Source organism: Puccinia triticina, chromosome 5A, assembly GCF_026914185.1.
Source record: "Puccinia triticina chromosome 5A, complete sequence".
In the NCBI taxonomy this organism is placed as follows: Eukaryota; Fungi; Basidiomycota; class Pucciniomycetes; order Pucciniales; family Pucciniaceae; genus Puccinia; species Puccinia triticina.
In genome coordinates, this window is record NC_070562.1 from 3,934,514 (window position 1) to 3,957,950 (window position 23,437).

Consider the following 23,437-nt stretch of genomic DNA (forward strand, 5'->3'; position numbering starts at 1 on the left):
GCATTTGAGCTGTTGTGTGTTGTCGATCCCGATGGCCAGTTTCCCAGTCGTCACGTGTACGGTTTCGAGACTGTCGACACCCGGGGTTTGCACTCGGCCATCACGGGAGGATGGAAGTGCAGGTCAGGTGTCTTTCACCTGTCACGCTAACAACCATGTCCCCGCTGGACTCGAGATGGCTGGACGGGAGGCGCGCCGGCGACCAAACCGGTCGGTTTCAACTTTTCACGCAGCTCAGCTCTCACAGCAGTAACCAGCCATCCTCGACTCGGCGTATATTTAAGAGTGCCCCTCTTCGCAGTGCCGCCCCCTCCTTCAATCAGCATTCTTCCCTCCTTCGTTCACCTCCCACCCCAACAAACACCTCATCAACCACGCCAACCTCATACAATGGAAGCAGACTATCAACTGCCCACCTTCAAACTACAGCCACTCCAAGGTTAGCCCCTCCATTAACCCCCACCGTCCTTCGATGCCATGCTCATCCCCTGCTTTTCTGTATCTTCTTACACAGATCCATCCAAGACCCCCCTGGTCTTTGTCGCATGTGGTTCGTTCAGTCCAGTCACTTATCTCCATCTGAGGATGTTCGAGATGGCCCGGGATCACGCCCGGTTCCACAGCAACTTCCAAGTCGTCGGCGGTTACATGTCACTCGTTAATGATGCCTACAAGAAGCCTGGGCTGGCACCTGCTGTCCATCGTTACGAAATGTGTCGGCTGGCCTGCGAAGAAACTAGCGACTGGATCATGGTCGACCCTTGGGAAGCCAGACAGGCCGAATACGTCCGAACAGCCACCGTCTTGGACCATTTCGACTACCATCTTAATCAGCTACTCGGTGGTGTGGATTGCCCGGCCACAGGCGAAAAGAGGCAAGTCAGGATCGTCCTTCTTGCCGGTAGCGATCTCATCCAGACCATGAGCCAGCCCGGTCTATGGTCCGAACATGATGTCAGTCTTTCGTTTTTGTCAATCTTGTCCACTCAGCTATCCCCCAGCTGACCAGTCGCCCGCCACTCTGATCCTTAGCTCCATCACATCCTCGGACAATTCGGATGCTACATCATCGAACGAGCCGAGTCGGAAATAGACGAGAGTCAACTCACCGATTCCGTGCACTCCCAATCCCCACTGGCGATGTACCGGAACAGGATCTATCTGGTCCCCCAACTGGTCCGGAACGATGTCTCGTCCACCAAGGTCCGCCTGTTCGTCCGCAAGGGCATGTCTGTCGAGTACCTCATCCCAAGCCCCGTCGTCAAGTACATCCGTCAACATGGACTCTACCAGGACGAGCTCGGTCCCTCTTCCTCGACCATCAGCACCCCTTTCATCCAAGCCTCTCGCTCCCCCGTCCTCAAGGCCGTCCCCGACTCCAGCCTGCCGGCTTCGTTCAACCATACCACATCTCTCCAAGTCCCTTCCTTGGCTTCAGTCAATCAATCCTTGTTGAAATCTATCTTGAATCCAAGAAAGAAGCTTCCGTAAATCTTCCTCTCATCATGTATCGTCTCTGCCCCTTTCTCGTTTTCCATTTCCATTTCATCCCATCTCTCCTCTCGTCTTCGTTGGTTCGCTTCCTTCTATACAATCACATCTGTACAATCCACCAAGCTTCTGTCCGTGGCCCGACGTCTCCTTCATCCACTCTCCCACAAAAACTTCACATTCGATAACAAAAGCCTTCGCCATGAACATTCCTCCCATCTTGTTCCCGGAAAGATATATATGTACACACATATACAATTCTTCACCTTATATAGAGTTTCTCTTCCTTCTTTAATAATCACGCATCTCCTCTTTTTCCTTCTCCTATCTCTCCTATTTACTTCTCTATCCTGGTATTCTTTTTATACATACTCTCTCCTCACATTGTTCTTTACTCTTTCGGCTTAATTATGTGTACTTGGATCATTCTATTTATTATTCATCAGCAAACCGAAGAAAAAGACGAGACATATTTTATACGACATCAAAGAATAGCAGCCAAAGATACCGAGCACATTTTAGCCTGTTCCACTCTCTCAAAAACATTTCACTCTGAAACCAGATAAAGGTGAGTTGCTCACCCAGATGGCTTCTACCGGCGGCCTTGGGGCGGATTGTGTAAGAAAAAGAGTTGCACACAGGATAAACAAAGAATTGTGAGCTTCTCAGACCAGAACAAAATGGCAAACTATTCACATCCAAAGTTTGTAGGAAAGGAAATATAAACATTGCGTCGACTCATAGTCATTGACACTATTTATTTGAGTTTTTTTACTAATACTCTGATCCCTGCAATTAATGGATATTTGTCAACTCTTGGAATTAGCCTGATTTTGAAATTCAAGAAAAAAGAAAACATGGAGCTGTGTAACAATGGCTTGGCAAAGGGACTTACTTGCTATACCAGATCCTGGCCTGACCTGTGAGAAATTTTCAGGTGTTTTTCACTATTGTTTTTTTTTACCTTCAACATGGCACATTTTTGTCAATTTCTGATTCAAGTACCCTATGCGCCTGCATCTCCACTGCATTCTCCCTTTTTTTGTGAACACTGATCTCTTAATTTTTAAATAAATTTTGAAGTTGGGAAAAAAGCTGTTTTTTTATTTAGGGTTCTCAAAGTTGAGACATACCGGCATATGCCATGATGACATAAAACCTTTTTTTCAGGGACTGTCAAAAGCTGTCAAACAGTTCTCTGCAAAAAAGGTGTTTATGGCAGTATGGCACAATATGATATGTTGTTATGTTTTCAACTTTGAGAACCCCAATTGAGCACAGACATGATGGTAATGAGCTTGAGAAGGGTGAGAAACCCTGAGAAAGCTGCAAGTTTAAATACTGTTGAAAATCAAGATGGTTGTAACCTCAAGAATAATTTCTGAATGACCGCAAGACATAGGCCAGCTGTCTGCTCACAAAGACTCTTGATGTTTTTGTGATGTGCATGGACACAATTGGTGAATCCAAATTGGCCCACCAAAATTTTAAAAAGACTCATGCTAGAATCCCGGATCCCAATAGACAAGCCATTGGAATATCTCCTTAAGAGACTTGTGTCAAGTTAGGATTCCACAATCTCATATCAAACACTGTCAAGTTTGAAGGGAGATAGATTGTCTAGCTTCATCTGTTGAGGTACTTGAGTATCTCTATATCCAGTATATGCTTCTAACATCTTCACCCCCAACTCAGCCTGCATTGTCGCCACTTATAGTCTAGTTGTATGGCCTTGGTTGATAGTGCACCTATCTCAAATGAATATTATAGGTTGTTGAATATTGTGCTCGGACTATGTCCTTGCCCAACTCAATGGCTTCTCTACCTTAGTACTTCTGTCACCTCCGTTACCCTCAACATCATCCAATGTTGTAGGGTCACGTCTGATGATCTCCTCATGCAAGAATCCCGTGATTGCCATCAAGTCTCCTGCTTTTCAACGCGCCAAGACCTGCCCTCCTGATGCAAAGGTTTGATGTTAAGTCTGACTAGCATAGTGCGCTTTTGCAGTGACACATTGCTACCTTTTCAGTCACCCTTGTGGTGATATTCATGGGAGTGACCGGGATGTCAGAACGGAGTCCGAAGTTCAACTTTATTAATTTTATCCTCGTCAAGAACTGATGTCTAAGGACTAATCCACTAGAATCGGGGCATGTCTAGTACTGTTGATGAAAAAAATTATGTACACACATTTGAAGCCAACTAGGGAAGCGGCAGAAGGACGGGCCCATAGATACTAACAAAAGAACAGACTAATGTGACCATCAAGATGGTGCTCATACGTACCTTTTGCCCCGGCGCGAGGACCACCAATCTTTGACTGGGCGGAAGATGGAGGGATGGTGAGGGTTAGTGAAGTAAGATGACAGAGAAGAGTTGCAGGGGATCGAGCGATCTGAGAGATGAGAGAAGGAGTCCGGCCAGTAATTGTCTTCGACGTCGTAGCAAGGTCTAGTAGCCAAGGGAGGGAATACGAGCGCGTTGTCTGCTGGAGGCTGGTCTAGGATCAGATAAAGGCCCAGCTCGACTCGGGCCCGTCGATGTTCGTTTCGCTGGATGATGGACTCCACTTCGAGCGGCCGGGAAACGTAGGGTTCGAGTGGCTTGGACCTGTGTCTTGTCTGGGAACGGAGGCTCGGCCGTGGCGCCGGTGCTTGTTGAACCTTTGGCCGGTTTGTTCTGCTTGACGCGCCTTGCATGTCAATGTCATTATCCTCTCCGCGTTCTGCTCCGGGGCCTTTCGCGCCTTCAATGTTCCTCAACGAAGCGCGTTCATCGAAAGCTGAACACCGAGCCTTCCGTGCGCTATCCAGACTCATTCTACCACTGTCCGACTCGACGGGTATCCTGCTACTTCGGCCGCCGTATCAACAACAGTTAGCCCAACTCAAAACAATAGAGCCTATCTCTCGTCCACTTACAAAATACAAGGACGATGTTTTGCTGGCTTAAAAGAACAGTTCCGAGCCAAAAATAAACCTTGTCTTTGGATTGAGATACGCGTTGGCCGACTTTGTTGGATAATATTATGATTTTTATATTTGGCGGGACTATAAACGATTAGGGTCAGGAAAAGAGTTGAAATGTATAGAGATGTGATGGTATATCGTCCTGTGGAGAAGGATGTAGACGACTGGTGGAGCCGGTAACTTAGCTGCCCTCATGGTGGAAAGATGGTATGCAAGGAACTCAGTCATGCTCACCGGCAAGTGCGCTCCTTAGACTGATGGTAGGAACAACCACTAGCAACTTTAAAATCCAGCCTAATCACATCAACCACCATGCCGCTCGGATGGGACGATTGGAGCTGAGCTTAGCATCGTCCTTTCAATTTCTATGGCTTTCATCTTTTTATTTCTGCAGAAAGAATTATTTTCCAGCTCTAATTGGGTTACCCTTTTGGCTCATCCATGTTGTTGGGGTACAGTTGTGGGTCTCGGACTCTCGGTTGGTCGCCGGCGAAAGATGTGTGTGTTGTTGGATTCCCCTTTCGTTGGCTGTCCTTATTGGGGCGTAGCCCGATGAATTGTGCCATTCGTTCCCTTGCCCGTGTCCGGCTATATCGGAGTCCGGACTCCGCACCCTGTGCCGAGACTGCCGCACCACCAGTTCTAGCATGCCCGGCCCCAGAGGCTGAGCCCACCGGAGCCCGGCGGCCCGGCGGGTGTGATCGAGTGGCATGACGTCATGGCAGGTCAGCCTGTCAGCGCACTTAGGCTGTACAGACTTCGTGTCAGGCTGAAATTGAAATGATTGGAGGCAGTGGAAGCCACTTGAAAAGTTGAACGGGACAAACACGCATAAATAGCAAGGACCTTCGCCTGCCAGTTCCTGGATGACCTTGACTCTCCATTAACTCAAGATAGACAGTCGTCGCACTCGGAAATAATGGGGAGCATCTCGAGACGACTAAACCAGCTATCCGCTCAACTCGACCATCGCAATCACAACATTAGGCCAGCAACCTCACTTGCTCAACCAGCTCTGCGCCCTTCTGCCAGGTCAGTCGAGATCCCGCATCGGGCATGAGAGTTCTTGGTCACTGACTTCTTCATTCATTATAACAATAGCTTGATAATCATCCAGCCACTCCAATCGACCACTCCAGATGGCTACAACTATCGGACCCTCTTGATGCAGCGTAATTCGACTCAGCGTTCATTCCCGGCTGCACACGTCTTTCCAGGTAAGTCAAGTAGTCTCAAAGCTACATCTTGATTGCAAGGTCGATCAGACGACGAAAATTGGAACAATCAACTCACCTGCTGATTTACACTTTCGATCCTGCGAGTCGACAGGAGGCAATCTCGATCCGGATGATCACAACTATCAGTCACTCCTCAATCATCCAGTTTCGAAAGACACGTCCGGCGAACCTTCCGAACTTCAAACCGCCCTAAAGCTCTGTGCAATTCGTGAGACGTTTGAGGAAGCTGGTATCCTCGTTGGGCTATCTCCTGGTGTAGACACTCCGAGCTCAGTTCTGACAGATTTTAGGCTAAAGGTATGTGGGACATGGAAGCGCTCCCCAGTGTTATCACTGCCCTTTGGGAAATTTGATCACGGGCCCAAGTTTGAACTTTTTCTGATGTTTGCCTGGCACTTTTCTCGTAGCTGAAAGAAAAATCCACTGAATTCAACAGCATTGCTCAACACATTCAAGCTCATGTGCCCAGTGCCCAGAACATTCAAGGAAATTTATTCAACTTTGATGGGTTAGCCCATTATGGAAATATCTTGACTCCTACGACATCACCTAAGGTGCGTTTTACTCCTTATTTCAGCTGATCTGATCATTTTAAAATCCCCCCCCTCAAAAAAAAAAAAAAAAAAAAGATCGTAACGTGGTGTGCAAGGGAATTGGTCGATGCTGATTTGATTATATTTTCCCTAAATGGTTATTTGATCGCCTCGCGAAAAACAGAGGTGGGATACTCAGTTCTACCTGTCCATCTTGCCATCGCCTTCCGAAAGCACTACAACCCAGGATGATTTACATGTAGCAACGCCAGATGAATCAGAGACGGTCTCAGTAGTGTGGCTGAGCCCCGCAGAGGCTTTAAAACGATCCGTCATGGCACCTTCCGAGCGGAGTGACTCCATCACGCTCCCGCCCCCTCAGTTTTATCTCCTCACTGACCTGGCTCGCTGGAAAGATTATCGGCAGCTCAGAAATTATACAAAACGGAAGGTTTTTCCAATTACTCCTGAAATCGTCAAGCAGAAATCTGAAGGAACTGCGACTTTTGTCGTCGTATTTCCTGGTGACCCCTTGCATTCGACCTCGAAAGAATTGTGTAAGAACGCTTCAGTCGATCAGCAATCGATCATCCATCGGATCCATGTTCGTCATGAGGCCACTAACTTCGGATCCCAGCCTGGCAACTTCTTTCGACCCATGAGACTTCAACGTTCTGGAATGTATCAAATTTTTGGGAGTGGATGGGAAGACTTGGATTGACATTCACACCACGACCCCAAATGATGTGCTTTTACCTAAGACGTAGCTTTCTTGTACAAACATTCTATCTATTTATGTTTACAGCGTACAGCCAATCCAGTCAAATCTCCGCAAATCTGTGTCGCCAGTTTTTGCTCCCTTGAGTTTTCCTTCCGAATTTGCTCAAGCTGTCTCTTAAACTTGTGACCAACAGGGGGGTTCACGTACTGCTGATGCCAGAAACAGAGCACCGTTCAAGTTGGCCTTCACTCTCCTTCACTTATTCTCATCAAGTGATTAGGTTTGATGAGGCAACCATCGAACCGAATGACCAAGACCAGAAAAGAAAAAAGAGAAACTCCTGTAACCCACCGTTTGCCAAGCCCTCTACCACCGGGGGTGCTCCCGCCTCATCACCTGTGACCGGGGGCCCGAGGCGGGGCATCTCCCGGGTGGGGTTTATGTATTTATGCATATCATTATGCAGTGGTCAAATTCAGGCAAGGGCTTCTTGTTGCGCTCAAAGCTTATTTCTCACGGATCTCACGACCTTACTGGCACCAGAAGAACAAGAAACGGAGATTGAAGGAATAACTGATTGCTTTCATAACAGACGCGATATATAAAACGCGGCATAAAGCGTGATTTTGTAGAGGGGAACTAGACCGCAGAAGCATGAGAAAAAAGTGGGGAGAGGCTATTCATTGAACCTTTCTGCTTCGCTGAACTCAGAGATTTCAATCGATGAGATCTCGGCCTTAGATTCGATCTTCACTTGTCACCGTAGAAGCCGAATTTCTCGGGGAAAGTGAAACCGACTTGTTGCCAGCTTTCAAATCGGACGTTGGTGGATTGGCTGAAAACTTGTTGCACGTTGACACCGGCAGACGAGTAGTCGTTGAGGATGGCCTCGAATTGAGAGTTAAACTCGAAGATGGTCTCTGTACATAGTTCGGAGAGGTGCGATCGCGTTAGTTCAGGAGCATTGTCAACTATCCCTAATCAATCTGAGAAAAAGGGCATAATGACCTTGTGCCTCAGAGCGACGGAAGACTCGCGGGTATTTGCCGATAGTGTCGACGATACCTTGGAAGTTGTTGAAGAGGGAGACAAGCGATCTGGTGGATTTGAACTGGAAAATATGGAGAATCCAAATAAGCGACCTAGTCGAATTTCGCGAAGCCAAGTGGAAAAAAGTAAGATTTATCAGAGAAACTGGCGTACCGCGACGCTGCTGTCACTTCTGATGGAGACGTGTAACTTGGTGGACAAGCTGTGGATAGGCTCGTAGAGGCCGTCTAACTTGGAGTTGGCATCTCGGATGGACTGTCTCTGGCAAGACGCGACAAGGGGCCCTTTGACTTGTCTGATCTTGTCCAAGCAGCCGCTGAAGTCGACGCCGTTGTTGTTGTAGTCGGGTCTAGTGCTTGGGTTGTTGTAGTCAGGTCTAGTGCTTGGGTTGTTGTAGTCGGGTCTAGTGCTTGGGGATTGGTCGCCACCGTATGAGGGAGGGTAACAGGCCACGGAAGCTTGGAAGCAGACATAGAGAAGATGCGTACGTGAGCTTGACTGATTGAAGCCTTCCAAAGTTGATGAAAGAAAAGGCTTACCAGCAAGGGCAATGAGAGCCATAAGGTACTTGAACAACATCTTGAGTTGAATTTTTGGGTTAGTTCTTTAAGACTTAGATAAAAGCTGGTTTGTTGTGGTGGATCGTGTTAATCGTTGGTGAGTGAGCTGATGGGGAACGAAACAGTGCCAGAGCTCACTGGTTTTATACCCTATCAGGCTGGAGTGCAGCGATTGCGAAAACTCTGAGCAAGTGACCCCTGAACGATCCCCCTCCCTAGAACTTGACGGTGAAGAAAGGGTTGCTGCAGCACGTCGAATCTTAGCCTGTTGCGCAACATTTGTCATTTTAGATTCTGCTTCTGAGTAGCTTACGATGACCACCGATGGCCAAAAGATGCACGCACATCATGCAACTTGAGGTTCGCCGCTGGTTTGCATCAAGCTAGGAATCACGCCTTCAACCGAAATCCAATGGCTCCTGGGGATGAGATTTTTTTTAGTCACAACCATAAGATGCCTATGTACGGACTCAGTTGTTCTGAGTTGTCTTGCACCGCACCAACCTCCCGGAATCTACTGGAATAGCGCTTGAGGCGGCACTGATCACATGAGCCGGAATTCCACTTTGGAAAATGTCAACTTGCGCGCTATGCTCAATGAGTAAAACAGGGTGACGATGCCATCGCTACTGCTAGTACTCGGTTGATTTTGAACGTCATCAAGGCGGTGTTGTCACCCTGGGATTAAAATGCAATGGATGCAAGCCCAAGATTTCAATGTGATCCAAACAACAAAGTGAGATTCGTAAGCTAATTTCCTTTCGCCTTGGAATGATCGTTAAGGCGTGCTCATCGGGGTTATACCAGGATTTTCGCAATTGACGTGGGCCGTTCCCGTGTGGATTCTCGGTTGCATTGAGCTATCAGAGGAAACAGCTTCCTAGAGTCGAACTATGCAGGCCGGATTGCGAGTTAGGATAATTCCGCACAGGGGGTTTTGTCATTACGCATCGACATCGGCGTGTTTCTTCAGCCGGTGAATTCTCCGCCTGCATACGCAGGCGTAAAGATTGGACCTGTTTAGCACCACAAGGGTTAGAAAGCACACCATCAAAACAAAGCCCAAAAAGCCGTTTGATCCGCATGGCACCGGTCGTGTAGAGTGAAGTGATGATGTAGTCCGTCACATGGGATGCAGAATAAGCGTGGTCAGTTGATTTTGAGCTTGCCGTCTCACCATTCTCGTGACTAGTGACTACGTCCTTTCGGCAACTAAATCGCAGCCCTCTCCTCGGCCAGGAGGTGAATGCGACTTGAGTGCATTGCGCAGTCTGAGCGTTTATGCCCAGGTTGATGGCTCGAAAGTTGAGACACTGTCCAGTCAGATCGAGATTTGTCCATCGAAGGGAGAAATTCCAACACACATGCTGGCTTCGATTCCGAAGAACCCCAGCCTCATTTAAACTTCGCGGTCCGTTCCACCTTGCTGGAGGCGGGCGCTTCCCGTCCAGGAGGGGCTTTGGTGGAGTTCGGGCGCGAGCACCCTTCCGTAGGCGCTGGGGAACTTGCATTGGATTGAAAGAGGATCCTGCTGGAAACCCCTAACTTAACACAAGTCCCCCTGGGGGGAGGCTCTCTGTGGCTGGCCGCGAAGCAGCCGCTCCCGCAGACTTCCATGTTAGGGGGTTTCATAATAAGGAAACCCGGGAAGGTGTTCGAGCGCTCGCGAGTAGCTTATGAGGATGCTCGGGGCGATTTCTGGCGGGACTTCACGCCAAATTCTTAAGCGAGTATGTCACCCGCCTAACTTAACACAAGTCCCCCTGGTGAGAGGCTCGCTGTGGCTGCCCGCGAAGCAGCCCCTCCCGCCGGGAGGGACTTGCATATTATCCCCAATTTCATAGGGGAGCAGAAAGTACCAAATGGCTGTAAGATTTTTTAACTTTTTAATAGCTCCACCCCCAGCACCTCCAAAGGTCTGAGCCACAGCTTTCTGACCCTTTGACATCTCCTCTACAATTCTGTCTCCTCAGAATTTTTGTATCTACATTGATGTATTTTGCATAAGTTTTTGAAAAGTGACTTCTCAAGAAATGGATCTGCACAAGGATTCAAAGGCTGTATTGCTTGTAGATCCTGTGGACCAACAAATCTGCATGCTTTCTAGGTTGTATGTAAATTGGCACATTGTATGTACAGTGGGTTATCCAAAGTTTTCACCTCCACAATTTTCAATGCAGAAGCTCAGGCTCCTCAAGCTGACCCAGGCACCCCAAGGGGTTTCAAATGCCTGTACAGTGAAGCTGTACAGGCCTGTGGCTGAAATTCAGAAATCATTTTCAGCCAAAAAAGCCCACAAGCTTTTCTAAAATTGCTGTATATTAACGTCTCTGACTAACTGTGGCAACCTCCCACCTGGGGGTCACTTCTGGTTGCAGAGCTTACACAACCATGGCAACAGGAAGAATCCCTCCAGTTTCCAAGGTTATATCACATCTAGTGCTACCGGAATGAATTCCTTCCTGGTGGCAAGTTTAACAGATGCTGTGAACGGGTGTGACCCATTCTGGTTGTTGAGGTTGCAAGACCTCCAAAAACGGGGAGAACTCCTTCTGGTCTCATATGTCATGTAGCATTGGCGACTGGAGCAATTCCTTCTTGCCAAGGTTGGATGACCTTTGTGGCCAGAGGAAACCACTCTGGTTGCTGAGTTTATAAAACCTCTGGGACCGGAAGGGATTGACCCTTTGGGTCTTTGAGGTTAAACAACCTCAGGAACTGGGGGGGGGGGGGGGTACCCTTCCAGTCAAACAGGTGAGCAGATGCAGCTGCTGATACCCAGGTATCCAAGGATTTTCCCAAGATTTCAGACATCTGCATCCACTGGCAGGTACTGCTGATACCCGCAGCAGGTTCAAAGTGAACATCTCTCATGATGTTCACAATGACATGTCAAGAGACTGTAAAATGAAGATGTGTCTGTTGAGATTTGAACTCACAACCTCAGCTATGCTGAGACACATACTAGAGTGCTGCCTTTACCAACACAGCCCGCAAACAGGTGACAAAATCCAGATTTTGTTGCGCTGACAAAATCCAAATCTTGCCCCAAGCTCGACCCCCGGGGCAGTTGTCACCTGCCATTTGCACATAAAACCTCAATGGCAGGTGCAAGAGAGAAGTACCAAAAAACCTTTATAGCTGGTCAGCACTGGTCAGCAAGAGAGAAAGACAAAGCTCTTGATGCCCAGCACGGACCGGCCATTGAGGGGAAATATGTACACTCACACATTGGGGGCTGGTACTGACCAGCCATCAAGCAAAATCTTGTACACCAATGGGTAACAAGAGCAACAAACTAGATACATACACTCTTGAGAGCGGTACTGACCGGGCGTGGAGAGAAACCAAGCATTTCTCAATGCCCGGCCAGTTCCAGCCAGCAAGCACGTATGTATGCGCTCCCAATGGCCAGCACACGTTGGTCATCAAGAGGAGAGAGATACACAACCTCAATGGCCAATCACTACCGGCCATGGAGAGGAAAGCGACTCCACTCTTGATGGACGGTACTAACCGGCCATTGAAAACATGCATCCTACTCTTGATAGCTCTTCAGTACTGGCTTGCAAGAGCAAAAAATTAAGCTTCTGATGGCTGGCACAAACCAGACATGGAGAGCATATGTGTGTGCACCCCCCTCAATGGCCTGTCAGCACTGTATGTATATTATCAAGAGGTTGGTGTGTTCCTCTACATACTGGGGGGCCATTGAGGGGGTGTGCATATGTATTTCCTCTCAATGAGGTGGCCATTGAGAGGGCAGAGCTTTGCAGCTCTTGTTGGCCAGTGCTGACCAGTCATGAAATATGGTGCTTTGCTTTTGATGTCTGGTACTAACCGGCCATTGAGGTTGTGTATGTATCTCCTCTTGATGGCTAACCTGTTCTGGTCATCAAGAGTGCATCTATTTATCTGGCTGGCCAGTGCTGACCAGGCATTGAGATTACAATGCTTGGCTTATCTCTACACCCGGTCACCTCAAGAATTGCATCTAGTTTGTTGCTCTCGCTGGCCGGTACTGACCGGCCATTGAGAGTACAATATTTTGCTCTAGTGCTTTGCTCACCAGCCACTAATGGGCGAGTTTATGTCCCCTTGATGGCCGGACTGTGCCGGGCATCAAGAGCTTTGTCCTTCTCTCTTGCTGGTTGGTACTGACCAGCCATCAAGGTTGTTTGATAAGTAACTCTTGCACCTGCCATCAAGGCGCAGGAGACGAAATCCACGGCAGGTGACAACTGCCCCGGGGCTCAAACTTGGGGCAAGATTTGGATTTTGTCACCTGTTTGCGGGCTGTGCAACTAGGCTACAGACACTTGTGGCTGCCAGCTGAGTGGTTGGTTGGTAGTGCTCATGGGTTGATCCAACAGCCCTCCATACTGTGGTGATAAATCATGGTAGCAGACTAACAGATAACTCAACAACATGTGGATCTTCAAGAAAAACATCTGAAGATATTTATGTATTTTCCAGGTATTTACTGCTTTAAGCATGCATTTCCTACCAGCCTCCAATTTGCAAATGATTGGCAAGATTAGAATATAAACTTTCTCTCATCCCCCTTTCCTACCCCCCAACCACAAAGCTGACACTCCCCCTCTATTACCATTCCTGAATAAGCTGTATGATAGTCCACCGGTTTTTTTTTTGAGGACAAGAACAAGGATTTTGCCTCTTTCCTTAACCCCATCCACTCTGACCTGTGACCCAATTGATGGAAGATGTGGTCTAAGTGAATTTATTGGTTGATCTTATATGAATGAATAATTTATGATTGTATGGTTACTGATTGAACACATATCCCCATGTATCAAGAGGAACACCCTAGGTTAGAGATGGTCACTTTGAACCCGCTGTGGGTATCAGCTATTTGCTTGCACGTACCCACCAGCGGATGTCTGAGATCTTGGTAAAATCCAGCGGATACCCAGGTATCAGCAGCTGCATCTGCTTACCTGTTTGGCCAGAAGGGTACCCCCCCCCCCCCCCCCCCCAGTTGTTGAGGTTGTTTAACCTCAAAGACCCAAAGGGTTGATCCCTTCCAGTCCCAGAGGTTTTTTGACCTTGGCAACTGAAGTTTTTTCCTCTGGCGGTGTAAGACTCAAAAGAGGTCATGAAACCCTTTTGCTAAATGTAGAAGGGGATGATGGATTTACAAGCTCTTCCCTTCTAACTACCAGATAACATGGCTCAACAAGGTAAGCTTGGCAAGTTCTTATCACTTGATAGGATTGGTAGGTTTGGGATGAAGTTGTTCAATCAATATTTGTATAGAGTATAGAGTATTAATGAGTGTTGGTGATTAAGATGTTAAGAAGGGGAATTGAACTGAGGTTGGGTGAGGTATTGTTATCAATGACAAGAGCGGGAATGGAACCCGGGTTGGCTCAGGTGAGGCATGAAGGGCGTGGGAGAACTATGGTTCAACTAGGATTGGAACCAAGGAAAGGTTAATGGCACTAGGCACTTGTTATATTGATGATGAGGAAAATTTGTTAGGCCCCGTTTGGCTGCCATGTTATAAGTCATAAACAGTTGAATACATGACGGGCAACCCCCGGGTGTTTCAAAGTTTTGGTGGCAACGGGGGGCAAACTTTGGGTCGCATGTCGTAAATTCAACCATTTATGATGATAAAGCGGCAGCCAAATGGGGCCTTAGAATTTTTATTGTACTTGCAAGGGCAATAAATGAAATTGTAGGTAGTATATAATTTGGTGTGATGAGGAGTGATATGGTGTGATGTGGGGGGAATTGCCAGCATGGGGAACAAATGGCTGGAGAGAGGCCTCCTTTTATACCCAAGGGTGAGGGATTTTAGCTCCAGGGGAACAGGCTTTGGTGGAATAAATAGCTAATGGGGTATATCCCTACAATGTATAGTTTGACAGGAGCACAGCCTCAAAGGGACCTACCCTAAAGAAACAGGGTGCTACCTACAACAGAAAGGGTAAAACCCTGCAGGGTATTATTTATCCAAGCAAGAGCATGCATATTCATTATGCATGTGTAATGCAAAGTGAGCTTGAAGAAAAATAAGCAAGAGAAACATTTCCTGTGACAGGCTGAAATCTGTGTAACTCCTAAACCGGTGGAGATAGAGGGGTCATTCCAGTGGGTGACTGTAGGTTATTTTGTGTTAAAAGTCCATTTATGGGGTTAATTTTACAATATCTTTTATGTATAAAGAAGAAAAAGAAATTGTTACATTTCTCTGTATAGAAACACAGGAATAAATACCACAGTGCAGAGGTCATCCAACCTTGGCAACCAGAAGGAATTGCTCCAGTCGCCAATTTTACATGACATATGCGACCGGAAGGAGTTCTCTCCAATTGCGGAGGTCTTGCAAATTCAACAACCAGGAGGGGTCACACCTGGTTGCAGCATCTGTTAAGCTTAACACCAGGAAGGAATTCATTTCGGTAGCAGAGGTCATATAACTTTGGCGACTGGAGGAATTCTTCTGGTTGCCATGGTTGTGTAAGCTCTGCAACCAGAAGTGACCCCCAGGTGGGAAGTGGCCGCAGTTAGCCCCAGAGGTTAATATCCAGCAATGTTAAGCTTGCGGGCTTGTTTGGCTGAAACTGATTTCTGCATTTCAGCCACAGGCCTGTACAGCTTCACTGTACAGGCAGTTGAAACCCCTTTGGGTGGCTAGGTCAGCTCAAGGAGGGTGCCCGGCTGGCCACGGGGAAGGGGGTATGTAGGGCGAAGGGCCGGATTGACATGAAATCACTCCAGGATTCTAATTGTGCTACCCACAAGGCCCCAAAGTTAAAAACAAAGGAACTGGAGTTTTTTTTCTGATTGCATTCCTGATATACAGGAGCCATACAGGCTTTGAGGCTGAAATCAGCAGCCCAAAAGTTGGGCCTAGAGGCTAGTACTACCAGAGCGCAAGATTTTATAACATTGCTGTACAACCCTAAGACCAAAGGAGCCTATCTTGATTGCCAGCTTTTAAGTGGCGGATACCTGCAGATACCCGCACGGGTATCCACCCAGGAGAGTGGGTACCCGCTGTAAAATTCAGATGCAGATGTAGATGTTGCAAAATGGGTAAAAAAGGCCACAGGAGGCCACATGTATCCAAACATGCGCGGGTATCCAGATGGAAAGTGACCATCTCTAATTGCAACACATACATGATTCAGTCTGCTGTTTTGGTCAGAGCACAAAATCTTTAGAAGCATCTATCTCAACACATGCTCCCAGAGAAAACAATAAGAATAGAAATTTCACAAACAGCCAGCTGGAGTATCAAAGAAGAATGAGGAAGGTCTTGTGACCAGATGCTGCTACAAACTAAATGAAACAGTATTTTGAATACAGAGGTGGAAAATGAATAAAAATAAGGCCCTGTTTGGAGCCAATATAATCCAGGCAATACATGATTTTTTTTGCATGACATCCTATGTGACATCTGATCAGCTCTGCCAAAACTTGATCAGATGTCACAAGTTTCTAGATTATATTGCACAATTATATTGGCTCCAAACGGGGCCTAAGTGAGAAAAAACTGGATGAGATAAAAGGCAAGATTCACAATTTTTCTAAATAGCCTGTAAATAAAAAACTAGCTGAACCTTCAAAATTGATTCAAATAGGGGTTTAAAATTTGAATGCTCTTGCAGTTGCATGCAGATTTTGGAAACCCTGAGATCTCCTACTGGGGCAAAGATTCAAACCCAAAGTTATTTCTCTCTTCTTTGGAATAGAACTGAACATTGCCCAAACCCAGTATCTAAAGACTTTTACCAATCTAAATCCCACCCGGCCCTAATTTTCACTCCTTTGTGTAGAGGACAAAAAAGTAACCATTTTTCATAATTGAAACCGTCCTTGAGCTTTAGGCCTGATACACGTAGAGGCTTGATGGTTTGGATGTTCAAGTCACAGTCCGGCACTTGCAAGGCTTACTGTCAAAATTAACTGCTTGAACAGCATGGACCAGTTCCTTCAGGCTCTTTCAGGAGCTGTGTCCGCCGGATAGTCTTGTACATAGCGCAAGCAGTTGGCTTACGCAGGGCTGGATCCGGGGACCCGAGCCGGGGCGATAAAACGGAGTATGTAGGCTAAGCCAGGATAGAGTTGGCTGATGTGAAGTTACATAACCAACCAGCGGCAGTGTGAGACTCGGCCAGCTTTTTGTCCACCTCTGCCTCTCGCTCCGACATGGACCAACTTCGATCGGACTCAGATTCTGGCGCGAATTCACTTACGAAATTCGACCCACTTCTCGCCGCCAGCGGTTCGCCCTCGTCGCTACCGCAATCGATAGACGTCAGCCATTCGAATGTCAACTCACCCAATACCAGTCTTACCGGGCTATCGAACTTTGTCGGGATCAATGTTTCAAAACGACAAAGGTCCCCCAATTGGACGACCAAGGAGGACGAGCAGCTCGCTCACTCCTGGGTAGACGTTAGTCGGAATCCAATTTTCGCTAGCGAACAACGAGGTGAAGAATTCTTCAAACGGGTTTGCGAGCACTTCAACCACCATTGGCACGGCAATTCACGCACTCCTGCAGGGGTTCGAGAACGGTTCGTACGATCTTATCTACCGTCGACGTAAAAGTGACGCTAGATATCTAATGCAAAACACTTTTTTGCGATTTGATTCTGCGTTGATGAATAAAAAAACAACAAAGATGGGGTATCTTGCAGCCCGCCTGTCTTCGGTTTAACGCCATATATCACCAAATCGTGGCACATTGTCAGCAAACCCAGCCTAACCCGAGTCCAGAGCATTGCCGACGACTGGCCCACGAATGTTTTAGCGAGCAAACCGTCACGAGGACTCAACGACATCGCCAATTTCAGTATGAAACCGTATGGGAAATAGTCAAAGATACCCCGCGATTTCGAATGCCGGTTCCGACCAAGCCTAGTCCCCTATCTTGTTCTACTTCGACCCATCCTGCCGCTGGTACCTTTTCGACTCCCCCTGGACTTAGCCTGATTCATGTCAACGGCAAGAATCAAGCCAAGCAGGCATCGGACATTTCGGCGCAAAGACAATCCAGCGATATCAATGGCAAAGTGCCACATCCCACTTCAACTTCGCAGCACGCTTCTTCTCCGGCGGAAAATAAGAAACGAAAAATTTCCGGCTTGCAATGGATTTCCCACCATGATGAATCAGATCCGGAATTGGAGGCCTCGTCAAACAGTCTTGCGCTAGATGATAGAAGAAATGAGAAAAATGGCACACAGAGTATCTCCGTAACACGCGACAAACTAGCACTAGAACGCGAGAAATTCCTGCTTGACAAGGAGGAACGGTCGAAAGAATCAATCCGGAAAGACAAGGAACTCGACTTGAGGATCAAGGCATCTGATCGGGATGATTTAATGCTAGACTTGAAAATCATACAAGCTCACGGCGCCGATTGCCCAGATGAAACTAGCAAAAGAGCGCTGGAATTGATGAAAGCGTCTGTGTTGAAGAAATATAACAACGACCCAAGTATCACTTAATCATTCTTATTAGACAATCAGAACAAATTTATCCATCAGCATGTGTTCCCGGAAGTCCGAGCCCTAAAAACTCATGCGCTGGCTGTCGGAAACATGATCGGAGAAAGTAAGAAAATTTCATGCAACGATTGTGTACAGTGTTTCCCTATGCGCCTCTCAACGTCTGCGCAAGTGCTTGATACCATTTTTTGATGAATAGGCTTCTCACTGAGCATTTCAGGGTTTCTCCCAAATTCTATGTCACAGTCAACCAAACTTTCTGGAAATTACCAATGATAATAGTATACCCTCACAATTGATTTTGACTGGATTCTCTTTCGCAAAGCATCTCCACCGCGGGTGATAAACCGGGTTACAAAACCAAATATACACCATGGCTCCAAGAAAAGTTTCTTGCAACCAATGTGAAGCGTTTCAGGTTTGAGTTTGGTTGCCGGAAACGTTTCTGGGGGTGAAAAGGTTCCCCAATCGGTTTCACAGTTCAGATGTGGTTCCGGAAACGTTTTAGGGTTGTCAAACGGTTTTTGAGAAAGTTTTGGGTTTGTGGATGGTTTGGGGCAAGTTTACTGTTTCTGCCCTCCCCGGATCAATATGAAAAGTTTCCAGAGACATTTGGGCAGAGCTTTTTGCTCCAAAACTTTTCAGTCTGGTTTTCAATTTGAACAAGTTAATTTCTACCCAACCCAACACCATCCTCACCTGAATAGTGAGTGTTGTTCTTTGCTGCTCATGCTTATTTGGTGATGCTGACCTCCTCCCCCGTTACTTCCTTCCCTAAGTCAGGTTTAGACCCAAAAAGTCTAGATTTTTGGAGGGAAATTCAGCCCCTTGGGCTCTAGATCACTTCTGGCAGAGGTGAAACTGATACATACATGTATTGTATCTGTATTGGCAATACACAGTTTTCCATGTGTATTGTTGGAAAACTGTGTATTGTAATGGAAGCTAAATATTGTATTTACCAAAAAGCTTGCACCTCTTTTGCCTCAACTTGGTATTGACATAAGACATACATTTGTTTTTTCTCCGGGGTTTTATCCTGACATCTGTCAGATAAGGCCGACGCCGGAAATTACCCTTGGAGCCACCATTCTCCAGTAGATGATGTTGGAGCAAACTTGGCACAAGTCCCTCGCCTGCCGGGGGGCGCGGCGCAAAGCGCCTCGCACGAAGTGCGACCTCCCGTCAGGGAGGGACTTGCATGGAATCCCTGATTCCTGGCTTGAGAGCCCCGCTTACACCTCTTAGTTTTTGCAGGTGACCAACTTTGTGCCCCCAAAAACCCCACTTCCCAAAAGAACTGAGCCCCGCCTTGGATACCAAAGAAAGGCCTGCTTCTCCTCTTTAATTTGGCGGCAGTCACAGGCTGATAGCACTTGGTTCATGGCCTGGAGAGCAGTTTGAAAAAGGCCTCTTTTTGAGACACATTCCTGTTGATGTAAGCAAGAATGCAGTATTCAACTGCCTTTCAATAGATTGAAACAGCTTTTGATACAAAGCCACATGTATTTACAAAAAAAAAAAATCTCTCAATATGGTCCGCTTTTCTTGGTGTTTGAAAACTTCAAATGCAAGGATCAGGCCTTACAGCATGTCCAAGTAAGGTTGCGACTTTTGCCGCAAAAATCAAAAAATATGCGCGCACTCGCAGAAGCCCGTGCGCAGTCCGTGCACGGAAAACCCCCGGGGATCCCGCGGGGGGGGGGCCCGCAACAAGGGGTGAGGCGGCGGGCCGGCTGGATCGGATCACCACAGCAATCCAGCAACGGCAAACGGCAGCGATCCACTCCCCACAACACCTTGGCTTCGGATCAGGACCGTCTCCACAGCTCGGTAAGTCCCTCAGGCCCTTATCTTATTCTTTCCAGCGGATTTCTCGACTGACATGGCTGGCCGCATATGTTCTGGGTGCAGAATGGGCGACCAAACCCTAGACTTTTCCGAATGGCTCCACCATCCAATTACGCCGCCGGAGGAGCGCCATGTTCCATCGCTCTTTGATGGAACTTCTCACCTCGTTGAAGAACGCAATTGGCGCCAAGACACATTCATCAGAAGCCAGGCCATGGACCCCTCACTCCTGACTCCAGCATCCAGCCAAGCTCGCCCCCCTCCCACTCACCCACCTCCCTCCAGTGTCTCCAAAAATCTCACCCAACAAAGTGCTGCATCAACCTTCGGCCGCCCCGAGGTCCCAATCCACATAGAATATGTGTTTTTTGTTCCCGTTCCTAATCAACCGGCCAACAGCGGCGGTACCCGCAAGCAATCCCAAGCCTCCCCAACCCCCCCTGCTCTCCCAACCAACTGGGTTCCATCTGACCGCAACAGGATCATCATCGATTGGAAGACAAACAAGCCTGACATGGATCTCTTTAAAGCTACAGTCATCAACCGTATCAAGACTCTCGTCAGCGTTGGCCTTGGATTATTTGCAGCAGAACAGGAAGAATCAGGGAACCTCTACTGGAACATAGTGATTCCATCTGGTGGCATATTTGCAGCCAGCCACAAAACCGCACTTGATTCTGCGGAAATCTTCACGCGATTCCTTGAGGTTGCCGAGGGGACTTTGGAATCAAAACAGATCGTCTGCCGAATACACCAGAAAGATCCCAAGGTCGCGGCACAGGTGAGTCTTGCCTTGGTTTATTTAAATCCCATGATTGGCAACTAACAGATTCTCTGTTAAATTCAGGCGGAGTCTGCATTGAGGCAGCTCACAAGAACTCATGCAGGCGGAGCACCTGTTCCCATTGCCCCGACTGAGGAACCATTGGAAGGGGTTCAAGCTTTGGCCTCACTCAGCGACTTGATCACCCAATTGCACATGATCCACGAACCTGCCAAGGGTCTCTCTGGTAGTCCTGAGGCGAACATTTGTGTCAACCCCGATAACCCAAAACAATACTTTAAGCTGACCATGACCCGAGCAAGCAAATGGGCTAAGTTAATTGTAAGTTTTCTCATTCTCAGCCCTAATGATTTTCCAACAAGGCTGACATGTTGTGCACAGAGATCAAACCCAGAAGAAGTTACCCTCGAGATCCCGCCAAAGACCCTGGCGTTCAAATTTAAATCCAAGCACGAGCATGACCACGATGAGGACTCTGAACCCACATCAGCAGCCCCTGCTAGCTCTTCTGGACCTTTGGCCCCCGCTCCCACGCCGGCTTTGGATACCGCTCCAGCATGGGCTGTGTCCATGCAAGCGGCCATGGTGAGCATGTGTGCAAGCATGATGAACATGCCGCAGAAAGAACTCCTGAACCACCGCCACAAGCGCTCCCCACCTCGGCTCCTAGTACACCCTTGGCGGACACTAGCACACTCGACGACTTCTTCCGCTATGCTCATGTACGGATCGACCAAGTGGAAGAAGCCCTCAACAAGCTTGGAATTACCCACTGGTCGATGTTCAAATGCTATGAAGTCAAGGAACTCGCCAATAGTGAATTTCCAGATGCCCCTGCCCGTGCGCTCATCAAATCAGCGAACTCCTACGGGCGTTACTTACACCAAACAAGTCAATTTCCATGAGAAGTCTCTCGACAGCCTCCTTCTTCCTCTGCGGCGTCTTTCTGCAATCTCTGATCCTGTGCAACCATGCGACCTCTTTCTGAAATCGTCCGAACTGATCTTTCTGCAATCGTCCTACCTGATCTCTCTGCAATTGTTCCCTGCAACCTCTTTCTCTTATTTTTCTTATTACTTTGTTATGTATCCTAGATTAAAGTATCACTTGAGAAATCCATACAAGAATTGAGAGACTGCCAGAATGAGCAACAGACCACATGAGTGAGAGACCGCAAAGATTGAGTGAGAGACCGCAAAGATTGGAGCAAGGAGAGACCGCAGAGATTGTGCAAGTGTCTTTCCTTTCACAGATTGAATCGGCTTGCTCTCTTGAATTGGCTTTCTCTCTCCTTTTTCCTCACTGTAGATTCTCTTCTCGGACTTTTCTTGGAAGTCATATCACTTGTCTTGGCTCTTTTTGCTCACTGTAGATTCTCTTCTTCTCGGACTTGTCTTGGCAGTCATATCACTTGTCTCGGCAGTTATAATATTGTGCATTTATTCGCTTACAATGAGAAACCATGAGAACATAGAGAGCTGCTAGTTGGGGGGTGATGATAACAAGGGCAGCAAGGGAGATAGCGTAAGGAGAGAAATGATAACAAGGGCAGCTAGCGTAAGGACGGAGTGAGTTAGTCGGGATGAGCTAGTCAGTGTATCCGCAGCCTCGGAATAGGCCTCGCATGAGCTTAGGGGTTAGGGTCAACCTGGCAAAGGCCTTGATTTCTTCACCATCGCTTGGTCCTCCGTCCAATTCGGCGTATTTGCGCAAAGATGCCTTCAGGACACTGAATCCTTTTTCTATGGGGTTCATGTCCGGGGAGTATGGGGGGAGATAAACAAAGTGACATCCATGATCCTCAACGAGCCGCTCGATGTTGCCATTGTGATGGATTCGCGCATTATCCATCACAAGCACACTTTGGGGTCCTGGGAAGGGATTCATATTCAGAAGCTCAAGAAACCATTGCAGGATCAGGATCACAACATAGTCAAAGGAATATTCAAGTGAGGATGCTTACCAAAACGTGTTTCAAATAGTGTTCAAAGTCGACTCGCTTGACATTTTCCGACTGGATCGTAACCGCAACAAGCCCGCTGAGAGCCACAGCTGGGATCAGATTGAATCGGTGAGTCGCACGCACGACTGGGACCCTTTGTGTCCTTTCCCCTAAGGGAGCCCAACCTTGGGTGCGGAGAACCCCATCTAAAGATACACCACTTTTGTCTAGGTTAAAATGAAGAATGAAGAAAGTAAGTAAGCAGCATTCCTATTTGATTGAAAAAGGAGTCAAACATACCAGTAAAAACCAGACATTCTGGATTGTGATTGGCCATCAAAATAATGTATTCGGCTCGGCGTTGTGCATCTTGGTTTGGGTGGACCTTGCGCATCGTTTTTTGGCTTAAGTTGAGTCGTAAATGAAGCTCATTTGATAGGGTTTGGATCGTGATGCTAGTGTTGAATTGTTTGAGTAACGCCTCCTGTATCTCTGCAAGATAAACGGTGGGTTTTTTGGTGACCATACGTAAGACAAATGCCCTTTCGACGTCGCTTAGAGCCAATGGACGGCCCCTGACTTGATAGGTATTGGGGTTGGCAATGACGGATCGAGTTTTCTTGTAGAGCAGACACCAGCGTCGGAGGGAGTCAGAGCTAACGCTAGTCCCATATTTCTCGTTGATTTCGCCTAAAGACTGTCCATTACGGGCCGCCCGAACAACACTGTATTTGAATGCCGCCGAATATTCACAATACATTGGTCCTAGGAAAGGAAGCTGTGTGAGTTGACTTTCTATAGCACATT

At 47.5% G+C, this 23,437-nt stretch overlaps 6 protein-coding genes across 6 annotated transcripts; 4 read left to right on the forward strand and 2 right to left on the reverse strand.

Annotated features, from left to right (window-relative positions):
- Positions 1-390: 390 nt before the first annotated feature.
- PtA15_5A487 (uncharacterized protein) lies at positions 391-1,491 on the forward strand (the record flags this gene model as incomplete). The annotated part of the gene is made up of 3 exons (XM_053169253.1): positions 391-439; positions 515-954; positions 1,033-1,491. The coding sequence occupies 3 exons, from the start codon at positions 391-393 to the stop codon at positions 1,489-1,491; spliced, it is 948 nt and encodes a 315-aa protein (XP_053020469.1).
- A 2,134-nt stretch (positions 1,492-3,625) lies between these two features.
- PtA15_5A488 (uncharacterized protein) lies at positions 3,626-4,313 on the reverse strand (the record flags this gene model as incomplete). Its single annotated transcript, XM_053169254.1, has 2 exons — positions 3,626-3,656; positions 3,781-4,313. The coding sequence occupies 2 exons, from the start codon at positions 4,311-4,313 to the stop codon at positions 3,626-3,628; spliced, it is 564 nt and encodes a 187-aa protein (XP_053020470.1).
- A 1,069-nt stretch (positions 4,314-5,382) lies between these two features.
- PtA15_5A489 (uncharacterized protein) lies at positions 5,383-6,955 on the forward strand (the record flags this gene model as incomplete). Its single annotated transcript, XM_053169255.1, has 5 exons — positions 5,383-5,495; positions 5,565-5,680; positions 5,793-5,998; positions 6,109-6,255; positions 6,419-6,955. 5 exons carry the CDS (start codon positions 5,383-5,385, stop codon positions 6,953-6,955), a joined length of 1,119 nt encoding a protein of 372 aa, XP_053020471.1.
- A 750-nt stretch (positions 6,956-7,705) lies between these two features.
- On the reverse strand, positions 7,706-8,584 carry PtA15_5A490 (uncharacterized protein; the record flags this gene model as incomplete). Its single annotated transcript, XM_053169257.1, has 4 exons — positions 7,706-7,875; positions 7,964-8,066; positions 8,159-8,463; positions 8,545-8,584. 4 exons carry the CDS (start codon positions 8,582-8,584, stop codon positions 7,706-7,708), a joined length of 618 nt encoding a protein of 205 aa, XP_053020472.1.
- Positions 8,585-16,746: 8,162 nt separating this feature from the next.
- PtA15_5A491 (uncharacterized protein) lies at positions 16,747-18,053 on the forward strand (the record flags this gene model as incomplete). The annotated part of the gene is made up of 2 exons (XM_053169258.1): positions 16,747-17,117; positions 17,225-18,053. The coding sequence occupies 2 exons, from the start codon at positions 16,747-16,749 to the stop codon at positions 18,051-18,053; spliced, it is 1,200 nt and encodes a 399-aa protein (XP_053020473.1).
- Positions 18,054-21,245: 3,192 nt separating this feature from the next.
- Positions 21,246-21,676, forward strand: PtA15_5A492 (uncharacterized protein; the record flags this gene model as incomplete). The annotated part of the gene is made up of 2 exons (XM_053169259.1): positions 21,246-21,528; positions 21,609-21,676. 2 exons carry the CDS (start codon positions 21,246-21,248, stop codon positions 21,674-21,676), a joined length of 351 nt encoding a protein of 116 aa, XP_053020474.1.
- Positions 21,677-23,437: the final 1,761 nt, after the last annotated feature.